This window comes from Trichechus manatus, unplaced genomic scaffold (genome assembly GCF_000243295.1).
Source record: "Trichechus manatus latirostris isolate Lorelei unplaced genomic scaffold, TriManLat1.0 scaffold00014, whole genome shotgun sequence".
In the NCBI taxonomy this organism is placed as follows: domain Eukaryota; kingdom Metazoa; phylum Chordata; class Mammalia; order Sirenia; family Trichechidae; genus Trichechus; species Trichechus manatus.
The window spans coordinates 10309009-10330618 of record NW_004443950.1 but is presented as its reverse complement, the minus strand read 5'-3'; the positions used below and the strand labels follow the sequence as shown (position 1 = coordinate 10330618).

The 21610-nt window shown below is 49.4% G+C and overlaps 2 protein-coding genes across 2 annotated transcripts in view; one reads left to right on the top strand and one right to left on the bottom strand.

The window, feature by feature from the left end:
* CNGB1 (cyclic nucleotide gated channel subunit beta 1) overlaps positions 1-4289 on the bottom strand; it is a 64776-nt gene extending 60487 nt beyond the window's left edge. The window contains exons 1-5 of the mRNA XM_012554164.1: positions 4005-4289; positions 1405-1462; positions 1060-1132; positions 201-318; positions 38-80 (exon numbers count right to left, since the gene is read on the bottom strand). Coding sequence (XP_012409618.1) covers positions 38-80; positions 201-318; positions 1060-1132; positions 1405-1462; positions 4005-4289 — 577 coding nt within the window. The remainder of the gene's footprint in view (positions 1-37; positions 81-200; positions 319-1059; positions 1133-1404; positions 1463-4004) is intronic.
* Positions 4290-13915: 9626 nt separating this feature from the next.
* On the top strand, positions 13916-19395 carry SPMIP8 (sperm microtubule inner protein 8). The gene is made up of 8 exons (XM_004371543.1): positions 13916-13931; positions 14731-14955; positions 16368-16429; positions 16717-16891; positions 17311-17372; positions 17569-17633; positions 17966-17998; positions 19228-19395. The coding sequence occupies exons 2-8, from the start codon at positions 14733-14735 to the stop codon at positions 19256-19258; spliced, it is 651 nt and encodes a 216-aa protein (XP_004371600.1). The 5' UTR covers positions 13916-13931; positions 14731-14732; the 3' UTR covers positions 19259-19395.
* Positions 19396-21610: the final 2215 nt, after the last annotated feature.

Sequence of the window (21610 nt, the reverse complement as noted above, 5' to 3'; positions counted from 1 at the left end):
CCCACCCCTGAAAAGTCATCCTGCCTTCTGGCCCTACCTGGGCGCCCAGTGCTGCAGTGCCCAAGCATCCGTGCTCCAGCCTGCCGAAGACAGACAGAAAGACGGACATAGGCTAAGAGCAAGATCTCAAGCTCAGGCTGTGCTGGCTCCCACCAGCTCCTCCCCCACCTGAACCCTCCTGAGCTCCCAGCCCCTAGTACCTGAGCAGGGTCCTCCGAGCCAGTAGTGGCATTCTGGGCTGCCCGGCTGCTGTAGACGGGCTGCGGGACGACCTTCTCCATGCCTTTCCTGAGCCAGGTCAGCACCCAGCTGCTGGGACTGGAGTGGACAGGGATACTCGCCTGCCTCGACCTCCCCTCCCCCTCCCTGCTCCTAGTCCACAGTGTCCTAAAGAATCGGGTCTGAATCCCAGACCACCTCCACTGTGACACCCCAGGCACATCACCTCCCCCCGAACCTTGTGCCCATCTCTGGAAAATGAGGCCATCAACCCATGAGGTCAGACCTGCCTGGTGCCATTCCAAGCCCAGCCCGCTCAGCTCATGGTATCAAGCAGCTGAGTGTTCTCTGTAACCTCGTCACCCCGCTCACTGTCCAGGGCACCCTGCCCCATGCTCCACACACATCCTGCACTCCAGGAGGGCTGAGGGTTTCTTGTGGGGCATTTCCCTCATGGCTCAAGCTGATCAGCCTTAATCTGAGGGTCACAGACAAGACTTGCCCCAGCCTAAGATGTGCTTGGTGTTGACATGCGTGCGCTGTGGTCTGAAATGTTTGAGCCAACTGGGAGATGTCAGGTAAAAACCTGGATTTTTGGCTCATTGGGAAAATCAGAAGCTCTGGTCACACTGGACCTGCATTTCATGCAAGCCCTGAGAAGCTTCTGGAAGCCCAGCAGTCCTCCACCCTCCGCCTGAAGCTCCCTTTAGCCAATTCCCAGGATGCTCCAGGTCTTCGGCTGGGAATGACCACAGACCTGAGGGCAGTGCACCTCCCCCGCACCATGGGTCCCCAGTGGGGTGGGGCTGGGACTGAGCTGAGGAGAGGACTGTGCTGTACCTGTTTACTTCTGGAACCACAGCGACCTGGGCTTGGAGGGAAGTCAGCAGGGTAGGGGTGGCCTCCTGAGTCTCTGGAAAAGAATCCCTCATACCTTAGGTCTGGGGCCTCAGAGAGAGCCCGTTCCTACCCTGCTGAGGAAGTTAAGTCAGAGGCAGAGGAGAAGAGGAGAATCCCAAGGGGATCAGAAGGCCAGGTTCCAGCTGAGTTCAGTCCCAGGCACCCACCCTTAGCTTCTCTGAGCCTCAGTTTTTCTCATCTGTGAAATGGGCCTGGGAGCTGCTGGTAGGTTCTGAGGGGAGAACACAGCCCCCTGCCCTGCGGGCCTGGGCTTCCAGCACTCACCCTCAGGGCGTGGGCCAGCCCTGGCCACTTCCTCCTCCACGAATGGCTCCTTGGGTGGCTGGAGGGTTCAAACAGGACCATGTAAGCCCTCTTTAAGACCTCTTGGCTCAGGCAAGGATAGCCCCTGACTCACTCACAAGGGCCTCTCCCTCCGCACAAGGACACGCAACTCTATTCACAGTCAGTGGTGTCTGTAAACCCTGGCAGCCTCACCTTCAAACTGGGACACTCCTTTCCTCCCAGCCCCAGGGTCCCTCATCCGGGGCTGGGGCCCTTCCCCTCCCGCTCCCCCAAGGTGGCATCTTAGCCTCTCAGACCTATAACATTTCTAGGGAGCTTCAGTGGTCTTCTGGAGGAGGGAGGACCAGTTGGAGAGAGTTATGAAGACTTGGGGCAAGCTGAGGGGATGAGGGAGCCAGGGCTCTCCCTTGCCTTCTGGGCCAAACCTTTCATTCCCCTCTAGTAGCCGGGAGGAGTTCAGCCTCTGCCACCTGCCCCTCACCTGCCTCTGCAGTTACACCTCCTGCTACTGGGTGCACATACATACATGTGTGTCCTCACATACATGCGCATATACAGACAAGCATACATATGCATATGTGCACAGACACAAATCTGGGCATACTCATTCTCACATACAATTACAGGCATGCACAGGAACACAAACGCAAGCATAGACACCCATACACAAGCATACATACACAGACACACAAACATGTGGATATACACATATGCATACATGTACAGGCACAAAAATAAGTGCATGTGTACACACAAACACATGTACACACACATTAACACAAGTGCATACAGGCCCCAAAACACATACATGTGTACACGGGCATGGGCAAGCATGTATATACACACATGCATGCATGCAAAGATGCACATATATGTATACACCTGCATGCACACGTAGAAACACAAGCATGTGCATAGGCACACACATACACACATGTGCATATATACAGACACAGAACTAGGTGTACACACACGCATGCATATAGATGCACCATCACACATACATGTGTATATGTTCACACAAACATGCATACATGCACACATACAGATTATGTGGATGTACATGCATGCAGAGGCATGCAAATATTCACAAACGTGCATGTACATACACACAAACATGTCATACACACACATACACGTGAATAAATTCACAGACTGAAACATAGGTCTATACACTTACTTATGCGCACTGGCGCACCACACACAGAATGAAACCACAGACATATTCATGCATGTGCACATACTTGTAAACATATGTGTGTACACATGTAGGTGCACACACATATACATGCACATCTGTGTAAGCCTGCACACCCAGTTTGCATGCATATGCACGCATATGCACACAGACATACCACCAAGGATATGAGGCACACAGATATACATACACATGTATGCCAAGTGCAAACACATACATATGCACACAAGCCTTATACTTGAGCACCTCACTGTCTCCTAAATACAGCGTACACTACCCCAATAATGGCCTTTCCTCGGCCAGGAACGTCCCACCCCCTCCACCTCCTCCAGTTAAAATTCTGCCCAGACTTCTGTGTCTAGGAAGCGCTCACCCACCAATGTATAATCTTCAAAGTTATGATGATTCTCTCCCTCTTCTGAGGCTTCCCTTGTTCTCAGTCTTACATGGTTATTTAGCCCTCTCAGGGGGGTACAGCTGAGGCCAATGTTGGAGCTCACCATATCCCCTCATCACCCTTGGTCTCCTGGTGGAATAAGCTGATTGGGTACCTGTCTGCTGACCCCCAGAGGCAATGCCTTATTCATCTTTATACCCCCAGCACTGAGCATAGGGCCTGGCATCAAATAGGAATGAAACAAAAACCTGTAACTGAGCTGCTGAGTTAGTTGCGATCAGGCTCCTGAATTAATGAGACACAGAACTGGCAAGTTTTGACATACTTGAAGGGAAGTTGTAAAGCAAAGCTGCTCAAAGTGCGGTCCACGGACCAGTGCCAATCTTCAAACTTTACTGGTCCACAATGAACAAGCCATTTGAGCCAGAAGTAAATCAATGCACTGCTTCCTTCATCGAGAAAGTCTTGCTACAAAATAAATATCAATTGAACCAAGCAGTGTGCTTAGTTACATTAGTAGATTTACATTCTGGTGCAAACTCCTAATCTCATCATAGATTGGTAACAGTTCATGAACAGGCTACTTTGAGTGGTACTGTTCTAGACTCTAGAGGTCAGCAAACCATGGCTTGCAGGCTAAATCTGGCAAAATAACGTTTTATTGGAACACAGCCATGTTCATCATTTACATATTTTCTATGGCTGCTTTCACTCTACAAGGACAGAGTTGAGTAATTAACAAATAAAGCCTGAAATATTTATCTGGATTTTTACAGAAAAAAAGTTAGTCTTGGGTAAGTCTTGCCCACACTCTGGGCCTGTCTTCTCATTGGCACTGCAAGGGCACTGGACTAGGAGACCTCCATGTTTCCTTCTGACTCCAACTTTCTCTGTTGTGGAAGGCCCATGGGGGGCAGGTGGCCCAAGCTGAGAAGTCCCTGAGCAGCAAGGCCAGCCTGCTCCTCCTCACCCTCTGCTTCTTACCAAGGGCTCATTCTCTAGCTCAGCCTCCTCGGGGGCCATTTCATGCTCCGGCTCTGTCTCCTGGTCCAGCTCTGCTTCTGGCTCTGGCTCTTGCTCCGGCTCCAGCTCCGGCTCCGGCTCTGGCTCCGGTTCTGCTTCTGGCTCCGGCTCCGGCTCCAGCTCTGGCTCTGGCTCTGGCTCCAGCTCTGGCTCCATATCTGGATCTGCCTCATCTTGCTCCTCCATCTTGGCCTTCTGAGGCGTCTCTGGAGGCTGAGGGAGCACCTTCTGTACCCAGCTCAACATCCTGATACCTACCGGGGACAGAGTCCTTAGACCTCCCCGAAGTGCGCACAGATGCTCCCACCATTTGTGGGTCACTTTTGTGGGTTATACATTTCCCTTTTCTCTCATTATCTTTAGAAGTGTTTTTGCAATTATACCTCCAAGTATTTACCTTATAGAAATACTTAAGCTCATAAACATATATGTATAGAGAGGTTGGTTTCAAAAGGTGAAAGATACCCAAATATCCACCAAAGGAGACTGCTTATTGGAAAGTACCTAAATGGTCATCTATAAGAACAGCAAGTATTAAATAAATTTCAGTACATTCATATAATGGAATATTACAGAGCTGTTAACAAGAAAGAAGCAAATCTATCTGAACTAACACAGAAAGATATACATGCTCTGGAATCAAGTCATGAGCAAATTAGTTAAACACTCTGTGCCTCAGTTTGCTTATCTATAAGATGGGGATTTTAATAATACCTACCTGTCATGGGGTGATTGTAAGGATCAAATGAACTGAGAAGTGCAACAGACTCAGAAGAGTGACCGGCATATGCTGAGGGCTTAATAAATGGCTGTAACTATTATGTGATATCAAGTGAAAACACTATGTAATTTCGGAATACCATGTGCAGCATAATCTCAATATAAATAAATATATATACACACTATGAGTAGCATATGCATGGATTATTTGTTTTATTTAATATTTTAAAAAGCCTATTTTCATGATTTTTTTTAATTTTTAAGATAAAATGGGGCCCTGGTGGTGCAGTGGTTAAGCATTTGGCTGCTAACCAAAAGGTCAGCAGTTTGAATCCACCAGCTGCTCCTTGGAAACCCTATGGCAGTTCTGCTCTGTCCTATAGAGTCACTATGACAACAGGTTTTGGTTTTTGGAAGATAAAATGCCAGTCAAACCTCCTTTTCTTGGTTCACTATGATATTTTAGTCTTACCATAAATGGGTTTGGTTTTCGGTATCATTTATCTTCAGAGAATGGGGAGCCTCTGCCCTCATGATGTCCTGACCCAGGGGACACCATGCAGGTCAATGTGTGCAAACTCACAAGGCCTGGAAGGGTCCTTCCCAGGCCATGCTCAGCATAGGTGGCCCCTGCTGCTTCCCCAGCCATGGCAGCCAAAGAGTTGACAGAGTGCCTCTGCACCTCTCTTCTGCCAGAGACCTTGGCCCCAGGCTAAAAAGAGCAGGTGCAGGGCCCAGCTCCTCACTGCTGCTCGCCATGCAGTAGGCCCTTCTGCTCACAGCTGTTTCTACTTTGACCTCCTCAGCTCTGCTTCTCCCACAAGAGGCTGGAGTGGAGCACAGAGCTCTGGGTGGGGGTCTGATCCCTGGATCAATGCCCCCCCCCAAAGGTGAACTTGGGCCAGACGTAACCCCTCTCGGCTTCCAATTCCCTATTGTTGTTGTTGTTAGGTGCCGTTCACTCAGTTTCGACTCATAGCAACCCTATGTACAACAGAAGGAAACACTGCCCGGTCCTACACCAACCTCATAATCGTTGTTATGCTTGAGCCATTGTTGCATCCACTGTGTCAGTCCATCTCATTGAAGGTCTTCCTCTCTTTCGCTGACCCTCTATTCCACCAAGTCCTTCTCCAGGGACTGGTGCCTCCTGATAACATGTCCAAAGTATGTGAGACGTAGTCTCGCCTTCCTTGCCTCTAAGGAGCATTCTGCTTGTACTTCTTCCAAGACAGATTTGTTCATTCTTTTGGCAGTCCATGGTACATTCAATATTCTTCCCCAACACCATAACTTAAATACATCAGTTCTTCTTTGGTCGTCCTTATTCATTGTCCAGCTTTCGCATGCATATGAAACAATTGAAAACACCACGGCTTGGGTCAGGTGTACTTTAGTCCTCAAGGTGGCATCTTTGCTTTTCAACACTTTAAAGAGGTCTTTTGCAGCCTATTTGCCCCCATGCAATGCGTCTTTTGATTTCCTGACTGCTGCTTCCATGGGCATTGATTGTGGATCCAAGTAAAATGAAATCCTTGACAACTCCAATTTTTTCTCTGTTTATCATGATGTTGTTTATTGATCCAGTTGTGAGAATTTTTGTTTTCTTTACGTTGAGGTGTAACCCATACCGAAGGCTGTAGTCCTTGATCTTCATCAGTAAGGGCTTCAAGTCCTCTTCACTTTCAGCAAGCAAGGTTGTGTCATCGGCATAACGCAGGTTGTTACCGAGTCTTCCTCCAATCCTGATGCCATGTTCTTCTTCATATAGTTCAGCTTCTTGGATTGTTTGCTCAGAATACAGATTGAAGAAGTATGGTGAAAGGATACAACCCTGACACACACTTTTCCTGACTTTAAACCACGCGGTATCCCCTTGCTCTGTTTGGATCATTGCCTCTTGGTCTATGACCAGGTTCTTCATGAGCACAATTAAGTGTTCTGGAATTCCCATTCTTTGCAATGTTATCCGTAATTTGTTATGATCCACAGAGTCGAATGTCTTTGCATAGCCAATGAAACACAGGTAAACATCTTTCTGGTATTCTCTGCTTTCAGCTGGGATCCAGACGACATCACAAATGATATCTCTCATTCCACGTCTTCTGAATCTGGCTTGAATTTCTGACAGTTCTCTGTCAATGTACTGTTGCAACCGCTTTTGAATGATCTTCAGCAAAATTTTACTTGAGTGTGATAGTAATGATATTGTTTAATAATTTCCACATTCTGTTAGATCACTTTTCTTTGGAATGGGCAGAAATATGGATCTCTATATATGGCCAGATAGCTGTCTTCCAAATTTCTTGGCATAGACAAGTGAGTACCTCCAGCATTGTATCCATTTGTTGAAACATCTCAATTGGTAGTCCATCAATTCCTGGAGGCTTAATTTTCACCAATGTCTTCAGTGCAGCTTGGACTTCTTCCTTCAGTACCATCGGTTCCTGATCATATGCTACCTCCTTAAATGACTGAACGTTGACCAATTCTTTTTGGTACAGTGACGCTGTGTATTCCTTCCATCTTCTTTTGATGCCTCCTGCGTCGTTCAGTATTTTGCCCATACAATCCTTCAGTGTTGCAACTCGAGGCTTGAATTTTTTCTTCAGTTCTTTCAGCTTGAGAAATGCTGAGCGCGTTCTTCCCTTTTGGTTTTCTAACTCTAGATCTTTGTGCATGTCATTACAATACATTACTTTGTCTTCTCGAGCTGCCCTTTGAAATTTTCTGTTCAGCTCTTTTATTTCATCATTTCTTCCATTCACTTTAGCTACTCTACCTTAAAGAGCAAGTTTCAGAGTCTCTTCTGACACCCACTTTGGTCTTTTCTTTCTTTCTTGCCTTTTTAATGACCTCTTGCTTTCTTCAAGTATGATGTCCTTGCGTAACTTGTCGGGTCTACGGTCGTTAGTGTTCAATGTGTCAAATCTATTCTTGAGATGGTTTCTAAATTCAGGTGGGATATACTCAAGGTCATACTTTGGCTCTCCTGGACTTGTTCTAATTTTCTTCAGCTTCAATGTGAACTTGCATATGAGCAATTGATGGTCTGTTCTGAAGTTAGCCCCTGGCCTTGTTCTGCCTTATGATATTGAGCATTTCCATCGTCTCTTTCCACAGATGTAGTCGATTTGATTCCTGTGTATTCCGTCTGGCGAGGTCCATGTGTATAGTCTCCTTTTATGTTGCTGAAGAAAGGTAATCGCAATGAAGAGGTCGTTGGTCTTGCAAAATTCTGTCATGCAATCTCTTGTATTGTTTCTATCACCAAGGCCATATTTTCCAACTATTGATCCTTCTTCTTTGTTTCCAACTTTCACGTTCCAATCACCCATAATTATCATACATCCTGATTGCATTTTTGATCAATTTCAGACCGCAGAAGTTGGTAAAAAATCTTCAATTTCTTCATCTTTGGCCTTAGTGGATGTTGCATCTATTTGAATAATAGTCGTATTAACTGCTCTTCCTTGTAGTCATATGGATATTATCCTACCACTGACAGCATTGTACTTCAGGATAGATCTTAAAATGTTCTTTTTGATGATTAATGCGATGCCATTCCTCTTCAATTTGTCACTCCCAGCATAGTAGACCATATGATTTTCTGATTCTAACTGGCCCATACCATTCCATTTCAGCTCACTAATGCCTAGGATATGGATGTTTATATGTTCCGTTTCATTTTTTACAATATCCAATTTTCCTAGAGTCATACTTTGTACATTCCATGTTCCTATTATTAATGGATGTTTGCAGCTGTTTCTTCTCATTTTGAGTCATGCCACATCAGCAAATGAAGGTCCCAAAAGCTTGACTCCATCCACATCATTAAGATCCACTCTACTTTGAGGAGGCAGCTCTCCCCTGTTGTCTTTTGAGTGCCTTCCAACCTGGGGGGCTCATCTTCTGGCGCTATATCAGACAATGTTCCACTGCTATTAATAAGGTTTTCACTGGCTAATTTTTTTCAGAAGTAGACCGTCAGGTCCTTCTTCCTAGTCTTAGTCTGGAAGCTCAGCTGAAACCTGCTCACCATGGGTGACCCTGCTGGTATTTGAATACTGGTGGCATAGAGTCCAGCATCACAACAACACGAAAGCCCTCACAGTATGAGAAACTGACAGATGCGTCAGAGAATTCCCTGTTGGGTTAGGGCTCAAACCAAAACCAATCCCATTGCTGTCAAGTCTATTCCAACTCATGGTGACCCCATGTGTACAGAGTAGAACTGCCCCATAGGGTTTTTAAGGCTGTCACCTTTCAGAAGCAGTTCACCAGGCCTTTCTTTCAAGGCACCTCTAAGTGAGTTTGAACCACTAACCTTTTGGTTAGTTGTGGAGCACTTAACCATTTGCAGCACTCAGGGACTCAGGTAGGGGGTACACAGTGATTTCCAAGATCTGTAGATCCTAAGCTTGATGTTTGAGGTCACGATTCCAGTGGCCCCAGCCAGCCACTGTGGCCCCAGTGTGAGTGCTCCCTGCAAGCCAGAACTGAGCCGAGAGCTCTCCCACCCATGATCACACTCAAGCTCATTCTCACACCCCACCCCCAGTAAAATAGGTATCTTCATCACCATTTTTACAGATAAGGAAATGAGGCAAAGAGAGGTCAATAAATTTGCTCAAGGCAACACAGCCAGCAAGTGGCAAGTTGAGTTTGTCCTCAGGTCTGCCTGATTCCAGATGTTCTGCACCTACCCTGGCTGGTACTGTTGGCCTCTTCTGCAGACCCTTTCCCAGCAGGCAGCAGTTCTGGCTTGCATTCCTGAACCTTCTGAAATGACCAGAGAAACCTTCCCCAACCCAAATTTTTCTTCTTCCCCTCAGACGCAGCCATTTCTTCCTGGATTGAATCAGTGTAGGTCCCTCCCACCTTTTTGCCGTGTCCCTGCTAGTTCCACTCTAATGAGGGAGGTTCAGCAGGGAAAGGGGTCCTGGGAGGGGCAGCTCAAGGAACTGTGGTGCTTGGACCACCAGCCTTTACAAAATCCTCTGGGGATCTGGTGGAAATACAGATTCCTAGACTCTGATGCACGTGAAAGTTTGAGCCCCACCAGGGAAGGAGAAGCCCCAGGGTTCCCCGTCCCTGCCTGTTTGTGAAGGCCTTGCTAGAATGGGAGCATGGTGGTCTTATCCGGGGTCCCACCAAGCCTCCACCTCATCCTGAGTTACCTGTTCAGATGCCGACCACCAGCCAGGAATTGTCTTCTCCCTGCCACTTGCAGCTGGACCTCTCAGACACAGCAGGGATTAATTGGGAGCAGCCAGGCCGTGTGCAAAGGATTAGCAGGTACCAAACAAGGGTAGGGGTGGAGGAGAGGAGGTTGATGCCCAGGGAGCCAGCTGCTCCTCCTCCCAGGACCAGCGGGGACCTGGACCCCAGGGAAAGGGCCCCGCGAGGCACAGGTTTAGAGCACACCTTGGCTGAGCCCCAGAGCGGCTGGTGGGAGGACAATGGCTTGGAGTCCTCATGTGATTCTGGGAGACTACTCAAGGTGGCAGGGGCTTGTCAACTCTCAGCAGCAGTGGCAGGAGGCTCACCCTGGCTCTCCAGCCCAATGCTGGAACTCAGGCAGGTCATCTCTGGCCTGGAGCCTTCTGTAGCTTTGACAGGGCCAACAGCCTGCCTGGGGCCCTGCCAGAATAGCCATGGTCCCTGGGCCTCTAGGAAGGATGCAAGGACAGGTGGAATGACTGATTGCCTCTGATCCCACCCTGTGAACTGGGGTCAGACTCAACAGGGGAGACTGAAGGGGAGGGGCCTGAACAGAGGGCCTATGAGGTAGGGTGCCAGTGAGGAGGGGCTCAGTGAGATGACAGGACCCAGAGTGGGGTGGAGGCTGGAAGGATGTTCAGCAAAGCAGCAGATACTTGATTGGCTACAATTTTTCTTGAGCTCTTCCTGTGTGTCCAGCAGCATGCCAGGCTCGGCACATTGAGCAAGACAGACATAGGCGCTGCCCTCATGGAGTTTCCATTCCAATGGAGAGACAGACATAAAAAAGATTCCCATACCAAACCAAACCCGTTGCTGTCGAGTCAATTCCAACTCATATGGACCCTATAGGACAGAGCAGAACTTCCCATAGGGTTTCCAAGGTTGTAAATCTTTATAGAAGCAGACTGCCACATCTTTCTCCAGTGGAGTGGCTGGTGGGTTCCAACTGCCAACCTTTTGGTTAGCAGCCAAGTGCTTGACCACTGCACCACCAGTGCGCCTTTAAAAAGATTAAAAACTAAAAATAAAAGTACTTTGCAAATTATGCTAAGTGCCATGAAATGAACTAACACGGCAGGGACAGGACAGAGGTAGATACTTGAATTGAGACATGAAAAGCAAGAAAGGCTTAGCTGTCAGAAGATCTGGGTGAATGGTATTCCAGGCAGGGGACACAGCAAGGGTAAATCTTGAGGCTGGTGCATCTGGCATTTTTCAATGACTAATTTTTTTGGAAGTAGGTCACCTGGCCTTTCTTCTGAGGCACCTCTGGTGGACTCGAATCTCCAACCTCTCCGTTAGCAGTCCAGCGCCTAACCATTTACACCACCCAGGACTCCACATCTTTGTTAACCACCCTTGGAGGGTAGGGGTAACCGTAAGTAAATGAAGATTGTTCTTGTGTGCCATCAGGTCAGTTCTGACTCTTTGCGACTCTATAGGACAGAGTAGAACTGCCACACAGTATTACCTAGGCTGTAATCTTTATGGGAGCAAATCACCAGATCTTTTCTCCCAAGCAGCCCCGGGGTAGGTTCAAGCCACCAACCACGTAACTATTGCGCTACTGAAAAAAAAACCTGTTGCCGTCGAGTCCAACTCATAGTGACTCTATAGGACAGCATAGAACTGCCCTATAGGGTTTCCAAGGAGCAGCTGGGGGCCTCGAACAGCCAACCTTTTCATTAGCAGCCGAGCTCCTAGCCACTGTTCCACCAGGGCTGCATTATACTAACAGGGCTCCTAAATCAAGATAAGCCACTTTTTAATGCAGGCTATGTAGGTTTTTTTTTTTTTTTTTTTTCCCCAACAGCTTTATAGAGATATAATTTACTTACCATAAAAATTCACCCCTTTAAAGTATACAATTTACCCCAAAACTATGGCCCCCGGACACTCTGTTAACCCAGAACTGAAACCATTCCCAAAGTCCACTCTTCAAAGATTAGACAGGACGCTAAAACAAAAAATAGCACACGTGAGGAACGTGCTTCTTAGTTCAATCAAATATAGGAGACCCAATGGGCAGCTCCTGTCCAAAGGCAGGATGAGAAGGCAGGAAGGGACAGGAACTGGTCGAATGGATACAGGGAACCTGGGGTAGAAAGGGGCGGTATGCTATCACATTGTGGGGATTGCAACCAATGTCACAAAACAATATGAGTATAAATTTTTGAACGAGAAATTAACTTGAGCTGTAAACATTCACCTAAATCACAATAAAAACAAATAAAAAAATAAAGTGTACAATTTAATGGTTTTTAGTATACTTACAGAGTTGTGCAGCTATCACCATAAATTACTTTTAGAACATTTTAATCACTCCAAAAAGAAACTCCATATAATAGCAGTCACTCGCCATTTCTTACAGCCTTGCTAACCACATCCACTTTCTGTCTCTATGGATTTGCCTATTCTGGACATTTCATATAAATAACATCGTGCAATACGTGGTCTTTTGTGACTGGCTTCTTTCTCTTGGCATCACCAGCAAAGTATCAATCAATACTTTGAGCCTTTTTATTGCCAAAAGACACTGCACTGTATGCATATACCACAGTTTGCTTATCCCTTCATATCCTGATGTACATATCGGTTGTTTCCACTTTTTGACTGTTATAAATTATGCTGCTATGAACATTTGTATGCAAATCTTTGTGTGGAGATTTGTTTTCATTTCTCTTGGGTAGATTCCTAGGGATAGAACTGCTGGATCCTATGGCAAATTCAAGTTTAACTTTTTAAGAAACTGCTAAATTGTTTCCAAAATATTCCCCCATGTGTTGACCTGAGTGGTAGTTATATAGGGGTCTCACTTTATAAATTATTGAATTATGTATATATGCACTTTCTGTATTGTTATACTTTATAACTTTATAGTAGAGTTAAACATAAATTGGGGGTGGGGTGGTGAGTGGAGTTGACTCTGGGGAAGTTTTCTGTGAGGGGCAGGCCATGGGGATGCTGCACTGGGGCTGTATGGCATACGGGAGGAGGAACAACTGGAGAATCAAATTCTACCTCTTTGTCACCGCAAAAGGCCCAGAACCTGTCAGCACCAGGAGCAAGTGGATGCAAAGCACATGCCAATATGTGCAAATAAGCTTGGCTCTCCCAGGGTTTCCTCCCCTTGGGGGTCCATCTCTAATACTGTGACCAGGGTGGTAGGCAGGCTCCAGGGCTGCGGGTACCGGGCTCAGGCACTTTTTCCTGGGAGGGAGGGAGGCTGTGGCCCTCCAGGGGACTGAGGGACTGGGAGTGGAGTATCATTTGCTAATCCCTGGCCTGCTGAGGTCACCAGTCTCCCTGATCCCCTTACGGTGGTGACCCCGAATACTGGCAGCCACTAATCTCCGACTCTGAAGGTCCAAAGGCTGGTTGACAGGGCAATGCCCTCTTCCTGGAAGTTTAAGGGGAGGGGAGAGCCCTCGCAGTTTACAGATACCCCTAATGGCAGGACCTAGGGCCCTCACCGGCACAGAGAAGAGCCCTGAAGCCCAGAGAGAAACAGCAACCAGCCCAGGGCTGCACAGCCTGAGATGGGCTAGGCAACCATCCTCAGCCAGCCCTGGCAGGGCCGCCTCCAGGCAGCCTAGCTCCCTGCCTGACCTGTCCCAGGATGCCCTGCTTGTACTTCGCCTGGGAGACAGAGCCTTTCAGGGAACTGAAAGGGAGTGGTCAGTATGCAGGAGCCGGGAGCAGGCTCTTCTCAGAGCCTGTAGTCACCAGGGTTGCCGAGGAGCAGGTGCCCTCACAATCAGGCTGCAATGGGCATTGTCTCTGCAGAATGTTTCTTTAGTCTCCTGCCATCCCATAAGGCACTGGGGCCTGGCCTACCTCACTTCCTCGCTCTTCTCCCCATTGAGTAGTCAGAAGAGCAGGAAGTCCTTAAAAGCCTGTGCACCCAAGGTCTGCGCCACACCGATGAGGTAGCTACCATTGGTTGATCAGAAGCAGGGAGCCCTCTCTACCCTCCTCTCAGTATTCTGCTTCCCTGCCCCTCCCCCATGCAATCCCATCCCCTGCGGTAGCTTTCCCATGCCTCCTCACCTAGCCCTCTCCCTCCCCCCTCCTGCCCACCTACCTCCCACCTCCAATCTCTCAGATACTCTAACTTGGGTCAGGAAGAAAGCAATCTGCATCAACAAATTCTCACTAAAGTGTAAATGACTGAAAGGCTTCTGGGAATATCTGCTTTTTAAAGGGAGGAACTTGGTAACCAGCAATGTTTTTCTAGTTCAAATCTCATGTCTCTCCCCTTCTTTAAAACTTTTCTATGTCTTCCTACAGAGTTTTGGGTAAAGGCCAGACACCTTAGCTAGGGCCAAAAAGTTCGTATAGTCACCCAGAGGTATTTGGCATACTGGACTACATTCTGAACCTACCTTCTGCTGCCTCTTCTTGCTCGGTTTTTAAGAATAGGTGCAAATGCTCTTTTAGATCATTCTCTGACTGTTCCCACCCCCAACCCCTCCAACCCCCGACATATACACTCTATCGACCTCCATCACAGACCTTAGCACATCCTGTACATATGCCTGTCGGTCCTTCTTTTATATGAATGTCCCTGCCACCACACAGGGAGTTTCCCAAGAACAGGGCCTGACATACAGTAGGTATTTGGTGAACATTTATATCACCAAATAAACAAACTGGCATTGGCCCAGATCAAGTTCCCAGACAGAAGGGCATCTGGCTGGCCCGAGCGCAGGGTGAGCCCCCAAGTATGCTCTGTCCCCAGCCATGGCCCGCATCATCGACCTGGTGCCCTGGGACGATGGCTCCACCCACGTGTACGCATCCCCGGCCATCCTGCTCCCCACTGAGCGGAAACGCAACATGCTGGCCGGTGTAAAGCAGCAGCTCTACCACCCGGCCCTGCCCACCCTGCGCCGCATGGACATGGACACCGTCAGGGCCTGCCTCTCGGATGAGCACTGCCAGTCCAGCACCTACTGCAGCAAAGGTCAGGCCACCTCAGCTGTCCCACTGCCTGCCACGGGCGCTGGATCCGGCTTTTGTGAAAGGGGTGGAGGGTATGAGAAGGGGAGAGATCTCAGAGGGAAAAGGCGTAAGTGTCAGGGGAAGGGATTAGTGGGGCCAGTTTCAGCTCTGCCACTCGAAGCCCAGGAAACCTCCAGCAAGTCACTGGGTCCACCTGAGCTATTACAAACGATGCTGAAGTGGGTAACCTTCTACCCTCATTATTTCCCACTTGTGCAGCTGTAAAGTGGGGTAAATTCCCAGAAGCAGGGCTGTGGGCGGGGTCAAAAACTATGTGTATTTATAATTCTGATATCGTTGCTGTTGGGTGCCATGGAGTCGATTCACTCCACGTGACAGTAGAACTGCCCTATAAGATTTTCTAGGATGAAATCTTTACAGGAGCAGATTGCCAGGTCTTTCTCCTGCACAGCTGCTGGTGGGTTCAAACTGCTAACCTTTCAGATAGCAGCCAAGCACTTAACTGTTTGTACCACCAGGGCTCCTTACTGAAAAATCAAAACCAAACCTGTTGCCGTTGCTGTCAAGGTGATTCCGACTCACTGCAACCCTACAGGACAGAGTAGATCTGCCCCATAGGGTTTCTAAGGAGCAGCCTGTGAATTCGAATGCTGACCTTTTCGTTGCAGCTGAGCTCTTAACCCCTGCGCCATCAGGGCTCCTTAGATAATGCCAAACTGCCCTCCATAGGGCGGAACCAATTTATACCCCCTCTGGCAATGTATAGAGACCCTGTTTCCCAATAACTGCATTATCTTTTCCATTGTTTTCAATCTAACAGGCAAAAATTTGTACCTCAATGTAGTTTAAACATGCGTTTATATTATTTAGTATTATTACTATGAACGAGGTTGAAGTGTCTTTTCATATGATTAGGAGCCATTTGTAATTTCTTTTATTTGTGTGTAAACTAGCAATGCATGTTGTTTACCCATTGGAGAGAGGGTCTTAATTTCTAGGAGCTCTTCCTATAATTGGAAAATTGCCTCTCATCTGTAGTATATTTTTCCCATTTGTCTTTTGACTTCTATTATGTTGTTTTATGTAGTCAAACTGCTCAATCTTTTCTTTAAGGCTTCTGGATTTTTAATTAGAATTAGCAAGGCCTTCCTCACTCCAAGGTTTTGAAGGAATCTGTCTATGATTTCTTCTAGTATACTTTTATGGTTTCATTTCTTATATTGAATCTTTGATCTATTTGGAGTTTATTCTATTGTAAGGGGTGAGGTATGGATGCTACTTTATCTTCAATTTTTTAAAGTTGTCAAATATTTCCAAAAATTTTTAAAGCACAGTGTGGTCCAAACCTCTCCTGTGTGGGCGTGTGACCACTGGTGGACAAGACCCTCTTCCCCACTTCTCTTCTTTCTACAGATGAGTTTGACAATGCCTACTTTACACTCCTCGGTGTCCCCAACAAGCCCCTGCAGTGCTTGGTGAGTGTCCTTTGTCCCCGGCCCTGGGTTTCCTCGGGGGAGAGGACACAAGCTCCAGCCTGCCCCCAGCCCCCAGCAACTTGGGTCCTGGGCTCTGCTCCTCGTGCAGACCCTCGAGAATCTAAGCCCAGCTGCCTGCTTGGGACCCCGGGCCCACCCCTGGCCCTGCCTCAGGTGTCCCCTAGGTTAGATGGGCCAAGCATCAGCTCCGGCCAAGGCGTGGTCTGGGGCGGCGCCCCAGACTTCTGCATTTACTGCTGTGGCCCTGACCCCCATCGCCCTGGCAGGACATCACCGCCACTGGCCAGAAACTCCAAGACAGGTACCGCGCGAGGAAGCTGGCTCCCATCGCGCCAGGCATCAACCAGGTCAACTGGCCCTGCTTCACGCGCGCCATCGAAGACTGGTCCCACTTCGTGTCGTCGGCCGGCGAGTTCAAGCTGCCCTGCCCGGGCAAGAGGGGTTGGTCTACCTGGCGCGAAGATGCACTAGGGCAGGGCTGGAGCCACTACGCGCCCGCCGGCGGGGGCGGGGGCGGGGGCGGGGCCTCAGGGCGAGGTTCCAGGGGGACTGACTGCGGGCTCCGGGCAGCAGTTGGAGCAGTTGCGTGGGACTGAGACTGGCTGAGGGCCGTGGAAGCGGGCTTGTCCCGGGGGGAGGGCGGAGCGGGGGCCCGGGTCAGGCTGGAGGGAGGCCTCTGAGCGGAGGCTGAGGGCCGGGCTGGCTCTGGGACCAGCGGAGAGGAGTCCGGAGGAGACCTGGTCGGGCAGGGCAGTTAAGGCGGAGCTTATTCTGGGGGCGTGGCTTTCCTAGGAGCGGGGCTGGGGGCGGAGCTTGTTCTGGGGCGGGCGAGGGACCCAGAGGGGCTTCTCTCCTTGCAGTTGAGAGCTTCAGCGGCTATGCCGTGCGGTACTTGAAGCCGGACGTGACCCAGAGCTGGCGGGTAGGGAGGGCTGCGCGCTGACCGAGTCCCCAGGGCCAAGGTGGGGAGCAGTTGACATGGGGCAAGAGGCCGAGAGCAGGGTCTCCCAGTCCCCAGGCCCAAGGTCTCCAGCAGGGGGAGCTGTGTGGGGCGCATGCGGAGAGTCCGCGTCCTCCCCGCCTCACCGACCTCCCCCGACTCCCTCTGGCCGCCTCAGTATTGCCTCAATCAGAACCCCAGCCTGGACCGCTACGGACAGAAGCCCCTGCCTGCCGACTCCCTGTGAGTGCCGCCACACGCCCCGGGATCCCAGACCCGAGAGGAGGGCGGGGAGGTCTTGGCCGCTCTTCCCAGCGAGCACCTAGTGGCCCTTGAAAATGTGTGAGGGAAAATTGATTGGTTCCAGTACACCGCCAGAAAATTGCAATTTCAAAATGAATAAACGTTTAATTCCTACCAAACGGAACACTTTGTCACCCTTTAACTCCGTTAAAGTGGGGCAAAGGTGCAGTGTAGTCCTTCTGGTGAGATGGGTGGGCACGCCTGAGATGGGAGTGAGGAGCTCCGCGAGGCTTGCCTCTCCTCACCTCGACTCACTCACCTCTTTTTTCCAGCAACGCTTTCCGACGCTTCAGCTCCCTCTACAGGTATGGCAATGACTCCGCCCCCGCCCACATCCGGCCACGCCCCCTCGAGGCCCTTGGTTCGGCCTCCGGAGTTAGCAGATTCCCAGACCCCACCTCCAGGGCGGGGGCGGGGCCTCGCGAGATCCGGTGTCCTCCTGGGTGATGTCCTCCTGGGTGATGTCCTCCTGGGTGATGTCCTCCTGGGTGATGTCCTCCTGGGTGGTGTCCTCCTGGGTGGTGTCCTCCTGGGTGATGTCCTCCTGGGTGATCCCTCTGGAGAGATCCGTGCAAACAACAGCCCGCTGAGGGGAGAGAGGGACAGCAATACATGTCCCACCTGCTTTGGCCCAGAAGAGGCCAAAAGGAGAGGGAGTTACCCTGGAGGAGAGCAGGGACCGGAAGAACAAACAAACGTATAAGCTACATGACAAAAAGAGCCGAAAATCTGCCTCCCAGGATGTGGACAGGTGATAATGGAGGAGGCTGGTGTTCCTGTCAGGGTCACCTCTGAGTACAGGCTTGGAGATGGGAATGAGCATGGGAAGTGGTACAAGATATTCATCTTCCTAATTTAGCCATCTCCCACATTTCCAGCCTTAACCCACCAGGCACAACCAAGCACTCCTCCACACCTTTGTGCTGTTTTAGTGCCTGGATTATCCTTTCTTCTCTGCCTGGAAAACTCCTACTCACTCTTGAAAGCCCAGCTCAGATGTCCCATCCTCCTTGAAGTCCTCCCTGACCCTCTACCTCTTCTCCCTAATCCCCAGTTCACACCCCCTCCAGTTGGTCACCACATTGCATCCCTGTCTTATAGCACTGAGACTACTGCATCATAATTATTGATGGGAAGCTTGCCTTTCTCCCTCCATATGCATACTCAGGGGAACGCTGTTTTTTTTTTGGGGGGGTAGGAGGGAAATTGTTGTTTTTTACGATTTATAATGCATGACAATAGGTTCACTCACTGATTGAAAAATGAGGGAAGCAGTTCATGGTTGGGGATCAATGGGAGAAAAGAATGAGGCAAACTGGAACTGGGGTGGGGGAGGGTAACTTGAAAACCAAGCAGAGCAGCCAAAATCAGGTAGAAGTAAACAGGGAGCCACTGAAGTCCCTTGAGCTGCAGAGAGGCTGGATGGAAGCTGTATTGTCAGAGCCTTGAGGGCAGGAAGGCCCAGGGAAGGGCAGCCTGATTTTCCCCCAGGATACCCTGGAGGCCCCCACCTCACCTCTTTTTCTCTCCACAGTCGTGTCAACTACCTGACCCCCTGGCATTAACCTGTGAAAAAGAGGCTGACCCCTAGGCTGCCAGATCATGCCACCTCCAACCCCCCAGTGGGACAGGTTGTATGGTGACACAACCCATCTCCTCAGGAGTTCAGCCTGGCTAGAAATAAACTTAATGCTCCCACAGACTGGGGTACCCACCCATTCCTTTGTGTGTGTGTGTGTGTGTGTGTGTGTTAGGGGGGCCGGGGAGGGTCAGGACCTCAGGATGAAGGGGTTTTACCCTTACCTGCCCCTCCCAACTCCTGGAGGACAGGTGGGGGACTGGAGGGAGATGTGGTGACCCCAGGCAGAGAGTCAGGATCTGAGCCCCAAGGCCCAGTCAGGGGTGGGGTACAGGGGCAGGCTTGGGAGTAGGTTTTCCTTATGCCCCTGTCACCTGCTTACAGCCCCTCACCTAAGCTCCCTCCACCTCAGACCCTGAATTTGGGCCCTAAGGAGAAAGGGGAGTTAGAAAGGGATTTTTAGATGTCTCTTTCTGAGGCCCTCACCACACAGTGTCCTTTGGAGGGTCTACCTAGGACCCAGGGTCTCCCTGAAGGGGTGGAGGCAGACTCTGAGGGGCTGGCCAAGCCTGCTGGCTCTGTTTCCTATGAAGCAGCATGGTGAAAGGCATCAACCTTGATGGGGTCCCTGAGGCCCTTCAGAGAACAAAGTTCCCTGCTCCTCAAGCCACTGCCAATGAACATATCATCTAAGCAAAAAGTTGTCTGCTCTATCTGTGCAGCTCCAAGACTAGCCCTCATCTGCCCACCAAACTACCGCCCCTAAGGCCCTCCTGCAAAAGGAAGGCATGACAGCCGTGGGGGCTCCTGGGTCAGCTCCAGACTAACCCTCCCCTCCCGCCCCCACCAAAGGGGCTAAGAAGAGTGTCTCCCTTCCTTAGGGCATGGTTAGGGCAGCCAGCTCTTAGCTCCTGGTCTTTCCTGATACCCCACTCCTACTCCATCTGTGGGCAGCCTGCAGGACAGACAGGTAAATAGCCACCACATGGAACTGTCTATACAGGACTTCTGCTCCTGGGATCTGGCGGGCCCATGGAGCTCCTCAAATCATGTGCAAAACCACGTGTCCACCTGCATGTGCATTTTCCATGAAAAGGCTCTTCCTTTTCATCTGGCTCTCAGGAGAGTCCGTGCCCACAGAGGTTAGGATATCCTGGTTTATACCCTCTCTGTGCCCTCCACGGCTAATAGTTACTGTGCATCTATTGCATGTGTGGCCAGGGCGTCAGGTGGAAGGAATTTAAAAATTAGCACTAGCCCTCTCGCTTTCAGACTCTGGATTATACTGTTTAGAACACATTCTCATATGATCCATTACCCTCCTCCAAGCCTCATAAGCACCTTGGAAAGTGAGCAGAACCAATGCTACCCCAATTCATAGATGGGAAAACTAAGGCCCAGATCGGGGAATTCTCTAGCCTCAGGCCAGAGTGTTGATGGCAAAGCAGGAGCCAGAATCCAGGACTCAAAGCAAGTCTTAGCACTTGGCACAGTGCCCACATATAGTGTGTGCTCAATATTTGTAGAATAAATTAGTTCCCAGAATGGTGGTCTTTCTGCTGTATCTTGGATAACAAACAAGGAGATGGGTTGTGGTGTTAATTGATATGCAGGACCGAGCCTGCCTGTTATGGATTGAATTGTGTCCCCCAAAAATTTGTGTCAACTTGGCTAGTCCATGATTCCCGGTATTGTGTTACTGTCCACGATTTTGTCATCTGATGTGATTTTCCTATGTGTTGTAAATCCTGCCTCTATGATGTTAATGAGGCTGGATTAGAGGCAGTTATGTTAATTAGGCAGGACGCAATCTATAAGATTAGACTGTGTTTTAAATCAATCTCTTTTGAAATATAAGAAAGAATAGAGCAGAGAGACAGGGGGACCTCATACCACCAAGAAAGAAGCATCCAGAGCATAGCGCATCCTTTGGACCTGGGGTCCCTGCACTGAGAGGCTCCTAGACCCAGGGAAAGATTGATGACAAGGACCTTCCACCAGAGGTGACAGAGAGAAAAAGCCTTTCCCTGGAGCTGCACCCTGAATTTGGACTTCTAGCTTCCCAGACTGTGAGAGAATAAATTTCTCTTTGTTAAAGCCATCCACTTGTGGTATTTCTGTTATAGCAGCACTAGATGACTAAGACATTGCATTACAGACCTGAGGTGGTTTTTATCTTCTTTTAGGGGTGGAGGTGGTGATCATTGCCCTCACACAGAGATGAGGGTCATGGTGTCCGTTTCTCTGTCCTCAAGGATGGGGCTCTTTTGACAAGGGGGCAGGAGACAGGAGCATGGAGAGGAGCAGAAAAGAAGTAGAAAGCAGATCACTGAGCCTC